A 17,478-nucleotide genomic window follows, 5' to 3' on the forward strand; every position below is an offset into this window, starting at 1 on the left:
AGACGCATGAATAAGGCAGCTCATGTTATGAGACGTGTTGCATTATAAAGACAATAGGTTGAAGAAAATGTGTTGAGCTACTGTATGTATTGGATTTTTACGGGGGGGGGGGGGGGGATCTCTCTCTGGGCTTATAGCTATGTCTTGTAGTAATTGCACAGCAGTGAACAGTATAACTTTTTATGAAAATTATTAGAAACACATTTTTCCACTTGTGCCATTCCAAGTCACATTAAAAATCAAAAGAGGTTGATCATTTTTCTATCAGCTTTATTAGTTTGCAACACACAAGAAAATTATGCAAAATAATTACGTACCATATTTTGTGTTTGTGGTGTATTGAAGATACTACACGTTAAAGGAAAGTTTGAATTTTGCTCGGCTTGATATAGGAAGCAAAATAAAAAACATCCTGGCAGCAAACCCCTGGTCAATTAGTCGTTTTTCTCCTCTCTGTTTTTCTCAAGAATCAAACTAATGCGAAAGGCTAGCTGTTTCCTACTGTTTCCACTCCTGATGCTTAGCTAAGATATCATCAATCAATCATTATTTGTATAGCGCCAATTCATAACAAGTGTTACCTCGAGATGCTTTACAAAAGAGCATACGGGATAATATGCAGGAAAGATTTCTCCTTTGTATTCCTCGCGTTCCTCTTGTCCACACTTCCTTGCCGCTGAGGTGGAGGTCGGAGCAGGCCGTGCATGAATGAGGATGGCGGTGGTTGTGGGGACGACAAAGTCCGATGGTGGTGGCTGGGCGTCAGAGACAACGGGTGGTTGTAGTGCTAGATCACCTGGCTGAAGAGAGCTCTGTCTACTTGAGAGCCTGGCTTCTGCTGCCGGGACAAGGCCTCCTTAGCTTGTTGATATCTGCTGCTGGCTGTAGCCCAGAGCCATGAGATTGGTATTGATTTTCATCTGACTTTTGCCAAGAAAGCATATAAATGTGTTTCCAACTAAAGGTCAAACCTTGCTTTTGCCGAATGACATGGATTGCTACAGTCTGTATAAAATCTAAACAGATTTAGGACAGTCTAATTTCTTTGGTGTTTTGATTCTTACAGCCTTTTTTTATTGTTATACACTATCATCTCCACATACTGAATCTTTCTCCTTTGCTTTCAGGGTTGTTGGCGGAAGATCACAGTAGATGATTCCTTGCCATTTGATGGAGAAAACAAGTTGCTTCTCCCTGCCTCCACCTGTCAGTCAGAGCTTTGGCCTATGTTGTTGGCTAAGGCTCTCATTAAAGTGGCCAACACAAAGTGAGTTACTGTAGCTTCCAACAGAATCTTTGTAAGCATCTCAGGTATCCCCCAAGGTGTTGAAATATAGTTGTTTAAGGCCCTGTGTCCACCTAGCGATTTTTTTCCCAGTGCCAGTGTCTTTTTTCAGTTGTTTTCAGTAGGTAGAGAGCTTCAGCCACCTGGATGAAAAACGCAGGGCCAAGCGTCTTTTTTTACAAGCGCTATGCCATTTTTGTGCGGCCGCTCGGAACGCTCAAGTTGAAAATCTTTCAACTTTTCAGAAAGGCGCTATTGACGTCACCGGCGCTCTTTTCCAAATGTAAGATATTCCCTGTATTTAAGCCTACTACAGATTGTATCTTGTACCCAAATCCTCTTCGCTCCGTGTCTGCTAGGGTAAAAAATGATCTCAAATATCAAACTTGCAGTACAAAGGAATGGAGCTGTGTCGATCATACAGCGGCCGTTGCCAACAAACTGTTGTCATAGAGACAGACGGGCAGCGCTTTTCTTCTCAGAGCACAAACGCTTCATGCAAAAAGTAGGAGATCTGAAGAGTTAATCTTCTTCCAGGTATATAACAGTGTATCTTACTTTAAGAAAGCCACTGGAACAGCACACACTGATGGAGAATTCAATTCAAATGAGTTTATTTGCCCCAGTGGAACAATCACAGAGGAGCACAAAGTAGAACAAATAACACAATGTGGGAAGAAATCCATGAAATATACATAAACGTACCTAATGAGGTGAACAACACCATTTAAAGCTCAAACACCTGCAGGGCCCCCACAGAGTGTCTTTCGCTGACTCAGCCAAACCTTCACCTGCCTCGGGCTGTGCTGAATTTGGTGACAGACAGACGATGTGCGTGTCTGTGATGGGGCAACATGGCGTGTGGTAAAGGTGGCTGTTGCAGTGTCTACAGAAGGTCGAGGTATAAATGTTTCATCCCAGACAGGAAACAAAGGAGCCGCTCTCCTGTTGAATCATTTATAAGTCGTAGTGAAAGTTCTCCGTACTGAACTGGCACCTAACTTTTTTTCCTAGAAGTCTGCTGGGAGTTCGGTAGTCCTTTTATTGAATAAAAAATGGAATTTGAAGGCTCCTTGCTGAGTATTATTTTTTCCCGTGGTTATGAGGTATGGCATTATTGTTTCAGCTGTGTGGATTACACTTCCTTGAGTATCATCACTGTGGACTGTACAGGTTGGCTACAGGATCCCAAAAGGACCAATTAGAACTGCTGCAGCTACTGTTTCAGCTGAACATTTTTGTTCACAGAATACATGCATGCTCACACCTTTTCTCAAAATCAGTTCTAGAGATTTAAATAATACTTGCAAAACACACAAGACAAATGTGTAACTGTAGAGCAGAAACTGAAATGTGAAATGTGTCCTTGTCATTCAGTCACATAGAGAGTAGTTTAAGAACAGGCTGGTAAAGATGTTGTCAGTTTGAGTATCTGTAGTCCTTCAGTAGTACACATTTTCTTGAGAAAAGATGATATTTCCAGCTCATGGAGGTCAGTAATTATTGCTGTTTAAACTGGCTTCATTCCTGAACGTGATGGGAAATAAAGACACAGGGACAGAAAAAGTAACATATAGTTAATTTGTTCTAATTTGCCTGGCAAAACATTGCCATGAGTGCACACTCTTGAATGTCAAGTACATAATGTACAATTTAACATCATGATTCATAACAAGTCTGTTTTGATAACAGTGCCAGTGCCACTATGGATGATTAGTCTCTAGGTTGTAGCATATTTTCTAAAACAGTGTGTGTGTGTGTGTGTGTGTGTGTGTGTGTGTGTGTGTGTGTGTGTGTGTGTGTGTGTGTGTGTGTGTGTGTGTGTGTGTGTGTGTGTGTGTGTGTGTGTGTGTGTGTGTGTGTGTGTGTGTGTGTGTGTGTGTGTGTGTGTGTGTGTGTGTGTGTGTTGGTTTTCTTAGTGTAGTATCAGAGCACCATGGTGAGATAGGGGAGTTCACCTTCATCCACATTCTTACCGGCTGGATCCCAGAAATCAGCCCTCTAAAGTAAGTTCAATGATGTTTACACCTCTGCCTTCTGCAACTCTTGTTCTAATTTTCCCCCATATATTTCTCCCTTTGTTGTGTCTTTCATATTGGAATTGACATTCTCTCTTTTATTTCTCCTCTTTCAAAAAAGAAAACAGAGTAAGAATAACAGAGAGCATCTAATCCATGTTATAGAGCTACAGCTACTGTGGGCACTGAACAAACTCACACAATCTGACAAGCTGGCTGCATATCACTTCCTCTTGAGGGTACTATTCTATACCAGACAGTGTTTCAACATCGAGCAGAGAAATGTATCTCTCTACAAAAATATGGGCAGTCACATGCCATGATCACGAGTCATGATAAAGCAATAGTTTGGAAGAAAGAAACAAATACTGCTTGACCACTTGGCTTAAAACTGAGACGTATTTAAAAGAAGGAAAAAGTTCTGCTCTGATTCATCATAACTTCCTTCTGCTGTCACCTTCTACTGCAAACAAGCTAACAAGTATTATAGCAGGAACTATTTTGTAAGGTTGTCTGAATTTTAAGACTGCTCATCCCTCTCTTTGGGGTAAACTTTAAAAAAATAATATGTTTGTGCAGTGAAGCTTCAGTTTTCTCTGTTATTTGATTTATTATTTCAAATTTTGATGTTGTTTTATAAAAGCTTAAATACGTAATTTTAAGCACTTTGAATTGGCTTTTTGTATGAAACGCGTTGTTCAAATAAGCTTGGAGTACCTTCTGTAAAAACTTGTGTGTGGTGAAGTAGAGAGAAGATTGAATGATGTGCTCTATTTTCCAGCCAGACAGAAATGCTGATATAAAGACCTCCATCAGCTTTTTTTCACAAATAGAAAACAAGAAAGTGACGGAAAGAATCAACAACTGACTCAGGTCCAAGAGAGACAGTGCAAAAACAGTTTACCTTATCTGATAGTGGCAGTGTTGTAGCTGAATATGATGAGGTCATTTCATCTATTTATGTATAAAAAATCAGAATGGCACTCAGATGAGATAGATAAACACTTATAAGGGAAACAGTGATGTAACAAAAAGATATTCCTCAACAAACAGGAAAGCATTACTGGATCACTCTCTCAAGCATTAATCCCAGTACCAGTTTACAAAAACAGCTTTGGCCAGAGATAGTTCTTTCATACTTGCACTAAAATCTGATTTTATATCAGGAAGACAATCTCAGTTAGGCATTTCAAACAGGCGTATTAACGCCACCTGATGAATAGACAAACGATATTTCAAAACCAGCTCAAAAAGATACTAACCTCTACCACATGAAGTTTAAAAGAAAAGAAGATTATTTTTCAAATGCAAGAGCAATTCTTTAATTCTTGTAGCCTGTCGTAAATATAAACATTATTTCTACTCCACTCAGGTCTATGTATGTGGGGGAAACCTGGGAATTCTTACAAGACAGCATCCCGATATTTACACATCCAGATGAGAGTGTACCGGAGGTGAAGCCTCAGACTGCAGATCCAGCTGCAGGGAGAGAATCCAGCCTTAATGACAGCAGGAGTCCGTCGCTGCATGAGCCAAAGAAAAGTGAAGGTCTGAATGGTGTCACAGTCTCACCCACAAACACACACAGTCACGCAGAGAGCCACAAACGCATACTGAACATACATCTCCATTACACACTCTGCTTGCACATTTAATTGAGCGAGTCAATTAAATCAATCATCCATTAGGTCGTGATGATTGGTACGCACTACAGCTTATTCATTTATCAACGGCTTGTTTGGAAACCATATGTTGTGTTTTATGTCTTGTATGTGCAGGACCACACTATACCTTTTGTACGCATGTATGTGAATGCACAGTGTGTGTATGTCACTATTTTCCTCCCTGCATCCATAATTTAACTAGTATGGAGCATGAGAATGAATATTTCATTGTCCTACAGAAACTCGCACTTATCAATGATTCCTTTCTATGTGATTCTCATATAGCAGTCATAACACATGCACCTTTGCAACATTCATAGTATAGCTTTGTGATTAACGTTAGCACTGGGACAAGCTGCAGGCCTAAGGTCACTTTGTGCCCTATTGCAAAATACATCCATTTCTGTTCTCATGTGGGCTGGCGCCCCACTGCCCCTTTCCTGTTGTTTCAAGCATCACTTCCTGTTTTCCCAAGCTCATGTATAATGGAGCGCAGGGAGCGTTAATGTGTGTGCGGTGGACTATAAATAAACCAGCAGAGGGAGCAGTGGCAGGGTGAATTATTTGGTGTTCCCTCAGGGCAGGAGAGTCTCCCAAGGCAAGTGTGGTTGTGTGACGGAAGCAGGATTGAATGATGTCGTCAGAAAAAGAGTGTGTGGCTTGAAGTTGTCTCAGGTCATTTAGGTACAGAGATTAAACATTATTTTCAAGGTTGAACTCTTCAGTTTTAATTGAAAATTCTTAAACAAAAGGGTAGGATCATCCTTAACAATGCTGATCACACTAGGAATAGTCTAGCATTTTTCATCCACAAACCCTGCGTAGGATAACAGAAACAAGCTGAACTTACGGGTGTAAAATTAAAACAATGTTCAGTATGATTTGTATTAAATGAATATTATGAACTCAATCAAACACATCAATAAAGTATTACTTGCTCTTACCTGCTCTTTGTGACAGCCATCTGCCCCTTAGTTTCTCTTGTGATCACGTTTATTCACAATAATTGAAGTCTTGAGTATATTAACATGATGCAATAACATGCATACACAAAGTGCTTATACTTCATAATAACATTACTGCACAAGGAAACTTAAATGCAAAACACCAGAGACCCACACAATCTTTCCCTGTCTCTGTTTCCCTGCTCACCACATTCTTTCATTGAAATGCATACATTGAAATGCATAAATCACTATGCAGTGAGAGAACCACTTTTCTGTTCAATTCTTAATGTGAAGCCTTTTTATTAGTCTAGCGGTGCTCCCATCTATCTTCACTATGGTCCCTCAAATTGATTTTCCATGTCTTCTGGCCCATGTGCTTCGTATATGATATACTCTTAAGATGCACTATAGGGGGCAGGGAGCTCCAGAGATAACCAGTGGATATTCTCTTGTTGTCTTATGTATACCTGTGGAGGCCAATAGTGCTTACACATCACCAGGGGTTCACTTTATATCAAGAAATAAAACCTAAATCAGCTTCATTTTCATTGGCATCTCTAAGTTTAACTAATCTTTATTGTGTCAAGGTGAGGTCTGCAATGTTAGTCAATCAGTTCAAGTATATCGATTTTTTTATGTTGTGTGTTTATTGTTGAAGTTTGCATATTACGTTAGTCTTGATGTGTGTGTTTCCCAGGTACCCCTGAGGTAGTGGTGTGTGCCAGCTTTTACCCCGTCCATCCACATAATAATTCCTTTGGGTTTGGACAAATGGTAAGTCTTCCTCTCTCCTCCTCCTCTCTGGCTTCATCCATTGTGTGTAATTAATCAAGATAAATAGGTTATCAAAAGTGCAAATCAACAAATGTTAAACCAGACAAATGGATTATGAGTTGTGCAATATTAAGTGACTGCTAATGAGGACAACACATGATGATGTGATTGTGAAGGCCTATAACCTGCTAGTGGGTGGCTGTGTCCATTAGCATACAAAGTGTGGCTGCAAGACTGTCTTCAGGCACATTTCAAAGCTATGTAGAGGAACTGCAAACCTGTCTATCCATGACATACTGTAGCTGTTCTTGCTAAAAAAAACTTTTGTTGAAACACATTGATTAAAAATATTAATAAACATTTTTTTCAAAGATTTATTTTTGGGCCTTTATTGGAGAGACAGGACAGTGAATCGAGTTGAAAATTGAGTGGAGAGAGAGAGAGAGAGAGAGAGAGTGGGGAATGACATGCGGGAAAGAAGCCACAGGTCGGATTTGAGCCTCTCACGGGACCACTCGGCCACCAGCGCTCCAGAAATTCATTTTCGACTTGTAAAATTTCACGTAATTAAATCCCACATAAACCCTTCACCCTTAATGTAAAAAACTATCCATATGTTAAGCTTCTTTAAAAATACTGTTTTTGTCACCGTGAAAATGTACAAAAGCCCTATAACAACACGAGGGTGAAGAAGATGACACATAGTACTTGTGACCTGGGGACATGGTGTGTTCTACTTGGATGAGTTTCCTCAACAGGCCTCACTTGTTTTATAATTTAAACACAAGCTATGGCTAATTGGTGGACAGTTTCCAGAATTCTCCTCTGATAGAGGTGTTATATCACGTTTGAAACTTTAGGAAGATCCCCCTTTTTTGATAGTATATAGGGTTTGTTGGTGGAAATGCACTTTAAATGTTCATTAGTGGGTTTAGATGAATATTTATTTTTGTGCATTTGTCTACATGCTTGCTCACAGGCTAATTCCTCAGAGTATCTGCGGCAGTACGGTCTCTCCTTGCTGCACAGCCATATCGTCCTGTTGACCAGAACCCGAGCATGCCAGCTGGAGGCACCGCCCAAACCTCCACCTGTGCCCCGATGGAAACTCATCCGCCAGCGCAAGGAGATCGTGGTCTCTGATGAACCACGGAGTGCGTGAGAGACTGAGAAGGAGGCAGGAGTTAAAATAGTATTTGGAAGGATAGGTGGTGAAGGGGAAACCAGGAGGAGGATGCAGGGGAGGATATCAAACAAATGAAAAAAAAATCACAAATTATGTGATAGAGTGTAGGTGAATTTCATAAATAAATATGACTAGAAAGGAGAGTGCTAATGCAGGAGATTCAGAAGCTGCAGTACAGAGGGCACACAGTACCACATGCTGAAATGAGAAAAAGGTGGAGGATAGCTACAATATTTCTGTAATGAAAATAGCTGCTGGCTCAGGCTTATCTGACATCAGCTGATCTCTGAGGGAAACAAAAAAGTGCATATAAAAGCGTAAGAGTGTTAAAAAAAGTAGTGTTGGCATGATGTGTGAGATTTTTTTTTTCTCCATTTCTCTTTATTGTAGAGCTTCCTTTGTCAAAACCAGAGTGGTGCATAGAGGTTGCCAGCCCTTTTCTCTCCTACCGTGTCAAGAGCAGCGTTGGCCCGATCCCGGAGCTGTGCGTACACAGAAATGATCTAAAACTTAGACATGAAAGAGGATGAGCATTCTTCTATTGTTCTGCACATGTAACTGTGTTGTTGCTGGTGGAGGATTTAATGTTTCTATAGCTAACCTGTGCTCTGAACTCACTGTGGAGGAAGGAAAGTGAAAAAATAAGTTACTAGCTTTGGTTAAACATCCTAAAGTCTCACACTCTTTCCTGAACCTCTTTCTGTCCCTAAATCTGTTCCCATGTTTCTCCCTGCAGCAGGGCAATGAAAAATGTGATACACACACACACACACACACACATATATAAATACATCAACGCAATGCTACGATAGAAAGGCTGTTCCAGTGTCATTCCATGTCTATAATGTGACATGCATGACTCATGCTGTGGATGATACAGTGTGTTGCTTCAAAATGCCATGAGATGGGATGCGGGTACGTCATGACTATGATGTGATGCCGTATGTCGTTCTAACATGCAGCATGAAAATGTGTCTTTGTGTGTCAGAGAGGCCAAGCAGAGCGCTCAGAGGAGGCGTTCCCATGGATCCCTGCTGGTGTGTATTGCTGAGAGAGAGGAGAGAGACCGCAAAGAAGGACTCGAGTCTGATGCAGCTGAATGCATCTCTAACTCCCTGAACGGCACAACAGATGCAATAAAGGTAAATAGAGATTCTGTTTGCTCGGGCACAAAGGTCATTTTAAACATTCACAATGTGTGTGTTTAATAATAAAGAGAGATTCTGGTTTAATATAAAACCTTCATTGATTCTGGTTGCCTAAGGTCTTTTTTTTTAATAGCTATGAGGGTGTCTGAAGTCCAGCGAAATCCCACATGTTCAAAAACTAGAATAATAACAGCCAGCCAAAAAAAGTTGTCTCCTCTTGTTATTTCCTCTACTGACCCCCCCCCCCCCCCTGTAAATATGCAGTTGAAGGCTCACCCGGGTAGCTGTGTGTGTCAGTGACAACAAGGCTGCCATCCCCCAGTCTCAAAGTCACTTCTGTTGTCTCCCAGCCATGCCACCACTGACCAGGGGCACATCTGCACTAAAGACAGCACCAGCAAAAGAGGGATGTGAAGGGTGGGCTTTAGCAGCAAGAGGGACACAGAGATGAGCTTAGAAAAAAAAGAGAGAGAGCGAGGGATAACGAGAGAGGGACAACTGTATTGAATAAGACAGAAGGGGGACTGAAAAATGGATCGAAAGCGACAGTTGGACAGGAAAAGATGAAAGTGGCGCAGGAAGCAGAGGATCTCTGGTGTTCGGCGGGGCGCGTGGGTTTCAAACAGGGAGAGGTCGTGTACCCGCGATGATGAAAAAAGCAGTGCAATTAGATGGTGAGCCATCAGTGTCTGCGCCTCCTGGGGGGTTCATTATTACACTTCACTCCTAGCATACAGAGAAAAAATAGAGTTCATATTAATCGCCCTCTTGTGTAACAGTGACCAGTTATAGAGCGGCCCGGGCTAGGGCGGTATGGACACACTAATTTGATGTGTCGTTTGATGTGTGCGCGCACGTGCACTGTTGTGGTGTGTGTGTCATACATGTGCCACATTTTTATTTATTTAATGTGCGTTCCGGCTCTTTGCGAGCACATGGTGTGTCATGTGTTCGGGGACTGTACATCAAGTGAGTAGGAGTTTTTTGCTGTTTCGTCCCCTCCCTCTGATTCTTTGAACCTACGCTGACAGCACTAACCTCTCCGTCTATGCAGCTCCTAGAATTGTAGAAGGTTGTGTCACATGGTGTTTAATACCTGCAATGGCCTACTCACTCAGCAAAAGGGCGGTTAAAGAATTAGATTCCTGTGTAACTTTGGTGTTTCAACTACTGTATAAGATGCCTGAAATCTGTACAATCGCTAAATCAACATATCACCTCCATGGTTTAATTTACAAATAACAGAGAAATACAGCTTCCAAAATTTCACAGAAGCCCAAGAAAACATTGGATTTCATTGTGCCTGTGAAATCTAAACACAAAGAGATGTTATTTTTACGTGAATTAAAATTCACTTCAGGGGAAAATAGTGGAAGTCTATTTGTGAGACTTAACTGTGGCTGTGTGAAATAAAGCCCCATGAAGTGTGGGATTAAAAGAATGCCCCCTCTTCCTCCAAACCCATGGCTACGATTTGATCACTGTGAAATAAAAAGCTTTCTCCTCTGAAAGTACTAGCTTAAATCCCAAGAGCCTTGCCTGTAAGATCCATCAGTCTCAGTGTCCTCTTACTACACACAGGTGAGAGATCTAATAAAACGGTATTCTGTGGGCGGACGGAACCTACCATGCTTGCTTTGGTACTCGACTCAGAGTCTTGTCTACCCTTGCGACACACACATTTACATGTTTGGTTAGAATGAAAGTGTTGCTATTGTCGTCGAGAGGAGATCAAGTGTGCTTCTAGTCACAATGCCTCTTTCCGTCTGTCTGGGTCTCCGGGTACTTATTCAAATAAGTGATGACTCACACACACACACACACTCACTCTGACTCATTAGAAAAGTCTTGCTGGGGTTGCTCTAAGTTACAGAAAAAAAAGACACGTTTCTCACTCAGAGCAGAATAATCTGGTGGAAACCAGCTTTATTATCCATGTCCTGTTTCCAGGCACAATGTCCTGCCTGGCTCTGACATAATATTTGAAAAATGTGATAATGACTCATTTCTTTCTTGTGTTGGACAGACAAGTATGAAATCAGTCCAATAGAGGAACAACATGATAAACAATGTAATAAGTCTTCATTTGTCTCTGACAGGGGGAAGTAAATTAGCGCTGCTGTTCCCTGGTGGTGTTTTGTAGCGGGAGAGGAGCAGCCCTTGTCACATTAAAACCGTGTCTTGTGTCCCGGGGTGTTCGCGAAAATGGTGCAACGCCACAGCTGGCATGAAATCACTCGAGGGTGGAGGCGGATCTCTGGCCGTGTAACTCTATCAACCGCTCTCTCTAACTATCTTTCTCACTCTCTCTCTATCTCTCTTTTCCTGTTTCCCTTAAGGTTACTGCAGAGGACAAGAAGAAGGACGATGATGACAACTCAAATGGTAAAACCAGTGTCTCTGCGATGCTGGGCCCTAAATTAAAATAATCTAGACTTTATTATAAAACTAAACAGCCCCACATGAGGGCAGTAAAAAAAAAACGCTACTAGAATGGGTAGATGCTTGTTAATTCAGTTTTGGGGGTAGGATGTTGAAAAAAGTCTTCATAAATGGTTGACTTAAGCAGCATCCGAGCAACATAGTTCGATAAATGTGATCACAAGTATTTGTTTCTCTCGCCCTCCATCTCTCTCTCTCAATACCTCCTTTGGTTTGCCAAGACACTTAAAAGACATTGGGACTGAAATCATGCATTACGACAAATAGCCAATTCCCTGCCTTCTCTCTGCCCCCGTTTAGTTGCTTAGTAACACCTGCAGTTTGAGTTAGCGGACCACCATTGCTCAGCAGCAGAGCCAGTGGCCCTCGCCGCCTCAGCTCTCTGATCAGACATCTGGCTTTGAGAGGAGCTTGGGGGCAGAGCAACTGTGTGTGTGTGTGTGTGTGTGTGTGTGTGTGTGTGTGTGTGTGTGTGTGTGTGTGTGTGTGTGTGTGTGTGTGTGTGTGTGTGTGTGTGTGTGTGTGTGTGTGTGTGTGTGTGTGTGTGTGTGTGTGTGTGTGTGTGTGTGTGTGTGTGTGTGTGTGTGTGCGCTTTTAGGGCGGAGTGTTTGTTAGCCTGCTTGTGTCTATGGCTATGCTCTGCATGCATTGAGATTGTGGGAGTCAGCGAGTGGGCGTATGGATGTGCATGTGCGCTTACACTGTGCCATTATGTGGGAGTTTGGCCAATTTGGCTCACCAGGTTTCAGATAATGATTTGAGTCTAGGATAACTTGCTATGAGTCACAAGAGGAAAGGCTTTTTGATACTTGCAGCATTTTGAAAACGGGAGATTTCACAGGCTTTTCTACAGCTCTTAAGTGTGGCATGAAAACAACCAGTCTACTCAAATGCTACTCAGCTTTATAAGGACATATTTTTCCTATGTTTGGATGCTGCACATTTTTAGAAGCAGTTTTAAATGACATTTATCTAATTGCTAAGTGACTGACTAATGCAATCCTACTGCTTTACACAGAGAATAATGTTAACAAATACTTTCTTAATCACAAACAATGTCATGCTTATATCTGGATTTTGAAAATTCCTTCCAGATCACCCCAAAACTGCAGCAAAGGAGCAAGTTACTGAGGAACATTCTGGTCCTTTGCTGAAATCTGTCCTGCAGCAGACCTGGGTGGACCTAGAGGACTTTGCTAACTGCTTTCAGTGAGACAAACACACACATGTGTAATTGTGCACTGCATTTTGATGTATACAATTTGGAAAAAGCTGAAGAAGTAACAAAATACAGGTTTTATTAATCAGGCTAAAAATATCCTGTATTCATATTTTCTTCCCAGGAATCTCTTGGTCTTCCATAAACCACAGATCTACCCACATCATGTCCATAAATTTCATTTTAAGGTAGAGTATGTTTCATGAAATAACATACAGAACATACAGAAATGAAAAATGTCTGCATTCCCGTACGACTCTATGTGTCGGTGCTCTGAATAATTACCGTCAGCACATATATTGTTATTCATTTCAGTGTGTTTGTGTCTACAGAGTACTGTCTTGCCCAAAACTGCGACAAGCCCCACCTGTAATGAATCTACGCACTCTCTTACTACTGGGTCCCTCCGCGTGTCATCTGCTGTATCAAGACATGAGGTATACACGAGAAAACACACAGACATGCACACCATCCTCTACTATACAACCTAATCCTGTACAAAGTTTTCAGTCATCATCACTTGCAGGTGCCCTATTGAGATTTTTTGTAAATAATTTTTTCCCCCATTCAGTGTAAGTCTTTAAAAACAAATTCTTTGTAAACCTTGTGGTCTAAAATATGTGTTAGGTGCAGGTAGCTTACAGTTTTTTCCTCTCCCTTTGATCACACCTGTTTGCATTTCTACTCCCACCTGTAGATCTTTGGAACAGTATAAAACCAAGCAAAAATGACACAAAAAACATGGCAAATGGACATTTTTGTTATTTTGATGGCACCACTACCTCTAAAATCTTTAGTAACAACAGTTTATGTCCCGTGCTGTTCATAAGTGTGTGTTTTTGTCACATGCATCCTATGAACATACCTCTGAAGTGACCGTGTGCATGAGTGTGTAGCCAGGTTCTTGTCTAACTTTGTGTGTGTGTGTTTGTGTGTATAGACTGCTGAGTCTGTTTGTAATTCCAGCCACATTTGAACCCCCCCCTGCTCCTCTTGTTCTCTATCTGTCTTTTCTTACCCCTCCTTCTTTGTCTTTCTCACCTGCCGCTTTTTCTTACAACGCTAAATTCACCTTTTTGGCCTCTCCTATCCAGATGTCACTTCAAATGCCTCTTAAACCTATTCAGCTTTTTTTCCTATATCTTCTTATTTCCTCTCCTTACCGTTCCATCTTTCACTCTCTTCCTCTGTATTTCTCTACAGCTCGTTTTTCACTAAGCCACCCTCCTATCAGTTTATCCATCATCCCTCCCTAAGGCTTCCTCTTCTTCCCCTCTTACACTTGTTATTTTCCTTGTCTGCCTTCAAACTGAAATCTAAAGCCAGCATATGAGTGTGTGTGTGTGTGTGTGTGTGTGTGTGTGTGTGTGTGTGTGTGTGTGTGTGTGTGTGTGTGTGTGTGTGTGTGTGTGTGTGTGTGTGTGTGTGTGTGTGTGTGTGTGTGTGTGTGTGTGTGTGTGTGTGTGTGTCTCCCCAGTGTCTAGAGGTGAGAGGCACTCACTACCTGTGTGTGGACAGCCTGCAAACTTCACAGATCCTCGTCAGCTTCTCTCCTCTGCTCCTCTGGGGAGAGACAGCCGAGGAGAGTAAGAATCTATCTACAAAAAACATGCGCACACACATCTATAGCTAGATTACAAAACAGTTTTCTGATAATATAAGTATCACCAGGATTGTAATATGTATGATCACAATCACCATGTTTGTGATATTTGACCGTGTTGTTTGACCCTTTTACCTTTTATCTCCACTCCTAGAAAAGGAAATGACAGCTGCACGCAGGTCTGCAGTTCTTATCGCTCAGCCGTACTCCTGGATAAGCCTGCAGTCTCAGCTGCCACTTCTCACCATCAAGTCTACGTCCTCGAAGGCAGCCATGCTTAACTTACCCCCAGGGTAGGACAGCATTGATGAATACAGAGAACTGTGCACTGTATTGATCAAAATAAAACTGGGATAAGGCTCATGAGGGAACCAGTACAGACTACAATGTTGCAAATCTATGCTACTTGTTTCTGTAATCTACATTTATGTTTCTTGAAATATGATATCCAAGTAGTCTTGTACATCTCATAACCTTAAATCACCCTAAGCACTCATCATAATGGTACCATTGCTGCCATGGTTAGAGCTTTTTTATTCCCACTTTGGGAACCTGTGTTAAAAATGAATGCTTTTTTTCTTTTTGCATGGGACCCTTGAGAGCTTTGGTTGAAAAGGAAGCTTTTCACTCTTATTTGGATTTTGCCCTGCCATTCTGAAGTCTACTTAAAGCTCTCATACTGTAGAGTGAGATGTCTGCCTAGCCTCGGATGCTCCGGAAAGCAGCAAAAAAGCCTCTGTCCTAGTCTCTATTAATGGGTGCTGCTTGGCCTAGAATCAGAGGGCCTAGTTTTCTGGGGTCATGTGCAGGTGTGCAGCAGTGCAATTACCACTGAGCCATAATCACACACATAGCACTCAACTTATCATGCCCACATGCCCCATAGCACACTGTCACTAAGAGAGATGAGACAATGTGTCCATGCTTCTCAGCAGCGACCATTTTTGAATGCACTCCCTCTCTTTTTCTCTCTGTTTGTTAAGGTCATCCCATCAGAAGGTGTTACACGATCTCCTTTAATCTCTTCGCTGACCCAGTGTGCTTTCTTCTTTCACTTTATTGGAACATACTAACCTGTGTTATTCTATTAAGTGATGTCATCATCCATCTCCCTTTGTACAAGTCTCTTGCTTTTCCTCTCACCCTACATTTGCCTTTTATTCCCTTTCTTCTCCTCCTTACTCTCTCCTTTTTTTTCTCTCTCTCTCGCCCTCGCCCTCTCCCTTCCATTTCCCTTTTGTAGAATGCCCTCTTCTCCTGCAGCACTTGCCTGATGCTCATCCATCTAGTTAGGCTTGGATTGTTGAATTATGTAAAGCTAATGGGGCCATGGAAGTGGGGTTTCTTTCTCTCATGCCCGACAAGGCCCTGTGAACTCAGCCTGGCACTCAGCAGACTGGACATTAGGCTGCTGCCCTTGTGACAGAAACGTAGTTCCATTATTAAGACTTAAAAGGGAATTCAGTGGAATGCATGGACTGTTGCTAGTTGTTCACATTTTCTGTCTAATTGTACAGTCATGGCGTTTCAACTGAAACGATCTAAGAAGGCGGCATCCCTCTTTGATTGACTAAGGGGCAGCACATACTGTATAGCTATGATCCTAAGTATTTAAGATTGATGACCCCTGTTTTATTAGGTAGAGTGAGTCTGGACTTTGTGGTCCTGTTTTTAAATAATAATCACAAGTCTTTCTCCCTCCTCCAGGCGCCATGTGTTGTCCTTCCATACGAAGGCAGCACTGGGTTACCACGTTCACCTGTGCAGCAAATCACCTTTTATCTTTGGGGATGAAGAAACCGTCATGGCACAGCTTACCAAGGTGACAGAGGGCATTAGTTTACAGTTTACAGTCATGGTCATATAGTTATCTTTTATCTATGGATGACCTTTCTGACCACAGCTGGAGTGAGGTAAAGTAAGGAAACAAATCATGTCATTAAAGCAATATATATACAGTATATATAGCCCTTCAAATTAGCATCATGACTACCCTCATCATTTGATAAAAGTTCAAACAACATATGCATATTGCTTTAATACTATTCTCAGCCTCCAGATCATTTTCTCACCAGAAAGCTAAAATTACCCTCAACAAACACATACCAAGAGTCTCTGAGAAGGACATGTAGTGAGTGAGAAATACCGTGACTAGACAAAGGAGCAAGAAACCGCTCAGAGCGGTGAATTTCGTTGTCAAGGCTGCACCCCAAGAATGCACACACACACACACACACACACACAAAGACAAACAAATGGAGAGTGCAACTCGTGCATCCTAAGTTGTGAAGTTTTAAAAAGTACAAAACAGAGCTTGGTTGAATATACAGAGAGGAGAGGAGGAAATTGCCTTTGTAGCAATATCCTGGCTGTAACATTTTTGGAAAAGGCTTGCCTCAGTTTAATAAATCACATGTCAGTAATTCTTTCCCTCTGCTTTCCTAGATTCTAGCCTCATGTTTCTGTTGCTGAAAATATCAGCTTTCTGAAACAAAAATAATTTCAGACACATGGGTGTATTGAAAGTCTAATGCATGTGAGAAAAACAAAGAAGCAATGTTTTGATCTTGTCTGCCATCCACAGTTCACCTGCTTGAAGCAATTTTCCACACAGTCCCAATGTGTGGGTGTTCTGCTCTTCTATTTTATTTAACCTTTTTTCTGTTTAATTCATCGCTATTCAACTAAATTAAATTACTCCCTGTCTGTATTTCTGTCTTTAACAGGAAAGCTCTCGTTTCACTGAGCAGGCCTCTTGCATCTTCAGGGCTCTGTGCAGAGTGGTGGCTTCCTTCAGCCATGAGCAGGACCAGCCAGCCGCTCGACTAGCCCTGGATGAGGCTCACCGTCCCCGAAACATGGACACCAACCAAGCAAAACACCGAAAGGTAGCTTGTTTACCTCTGGTTATATGGTGATGTTGACAATTTGAAAAGCTCCTCCTTCTTTTAGGCTGTTCTTAGAGGTAGACTGACTTTCTTTAAGTAGTGCACCTGACTGCAAAGCGTTCATTTGAGTTAATTAGGCTCTGCAGTGAAAAGCAGATACAGTTGTCTGAATCTTTGAAAAATAATTCAACTCTGCTCGGTGCCAAAAAATGTACTGGACTGATACTTATTTCACAAGGCTCCTGGTTGAAAGCTGCTGTGAAGAACTTTCCGTTTGTATTGATTCTGGCATCCGCTGTGGACA

General features: G+C 41.7%; 1 protein-coding gene across 1 annotated transcript in view; it reads left to right on the top strand.

Moving 5' to 3' along the window:
- adgb (androglobin) overlaps positions 1-17,478 on the top strand; it is a 40,544-nt gene that overhangs the window by 3,988 nt on the left and 19,078 nt on the right. Inside the window, exons 6-20 of the mRNA XM_061052016.1 lie at positions 1,128-1,267; positions 3,205-3,291; positions 4,676-4,851; positions 6,612-6,688; positions 7,668-7,842; positions 8,265-8,358; positions 8,863-9,016; positions 11,362-11,407; positions 12,559-12,673; positions 12,808-12,871; positions 13,016-13,120; positions 14,161-14,269; positions 14,441-14,579; positions 15,994-16,108; positions 17,013-17,174. Coding sequence (XP_060907999.1) covers positions 1,128-1,267; positions 3,205-3,291; positions 4,676-4,851; positions 6,612-6,688; positions 7,668-7,842; positions 8,265-8,358; positions 8,863-9,016; positions 11,362-11,407; positions 12,559-12,673; positions 12,808-12,871; positions 13,016-13,120; positions 14,161-14,269; positions 14,441-14,579; positions 15,994-16,108; positions 17,013-17,174 — 1,758 coding nt within the window. The remainder of the gene's footprint in view (positions 1-1,127; positions 1,268-3,204; positions 3,292-4,675; positions 4,852-6,611; positions 6,689-7,667; positions 7,843-8,264; positions 8,359-8,862; positions 9,017-11,361; positions 11,408-12,558; positions 12,674-12,807; positions 12,872-13,015; positions 13,121-14,160; positions 14,270-14,440; positions 14,580-15,993; positions 16,109-17,012; positions 17,175-17,478) is intronic.

Source organism: Labrus mixtus, chromosome 12, assembly GCF_963584025.1.
Source record: "Labrus mixtus chromosome 12, fLabMix1.1, whole genome shotgun sequence".
NCBI lineage: Eukaryota > Metazoa > Chordata > Actinopteri > Labriformes > Labridae > Labrus > Labrus mixtus.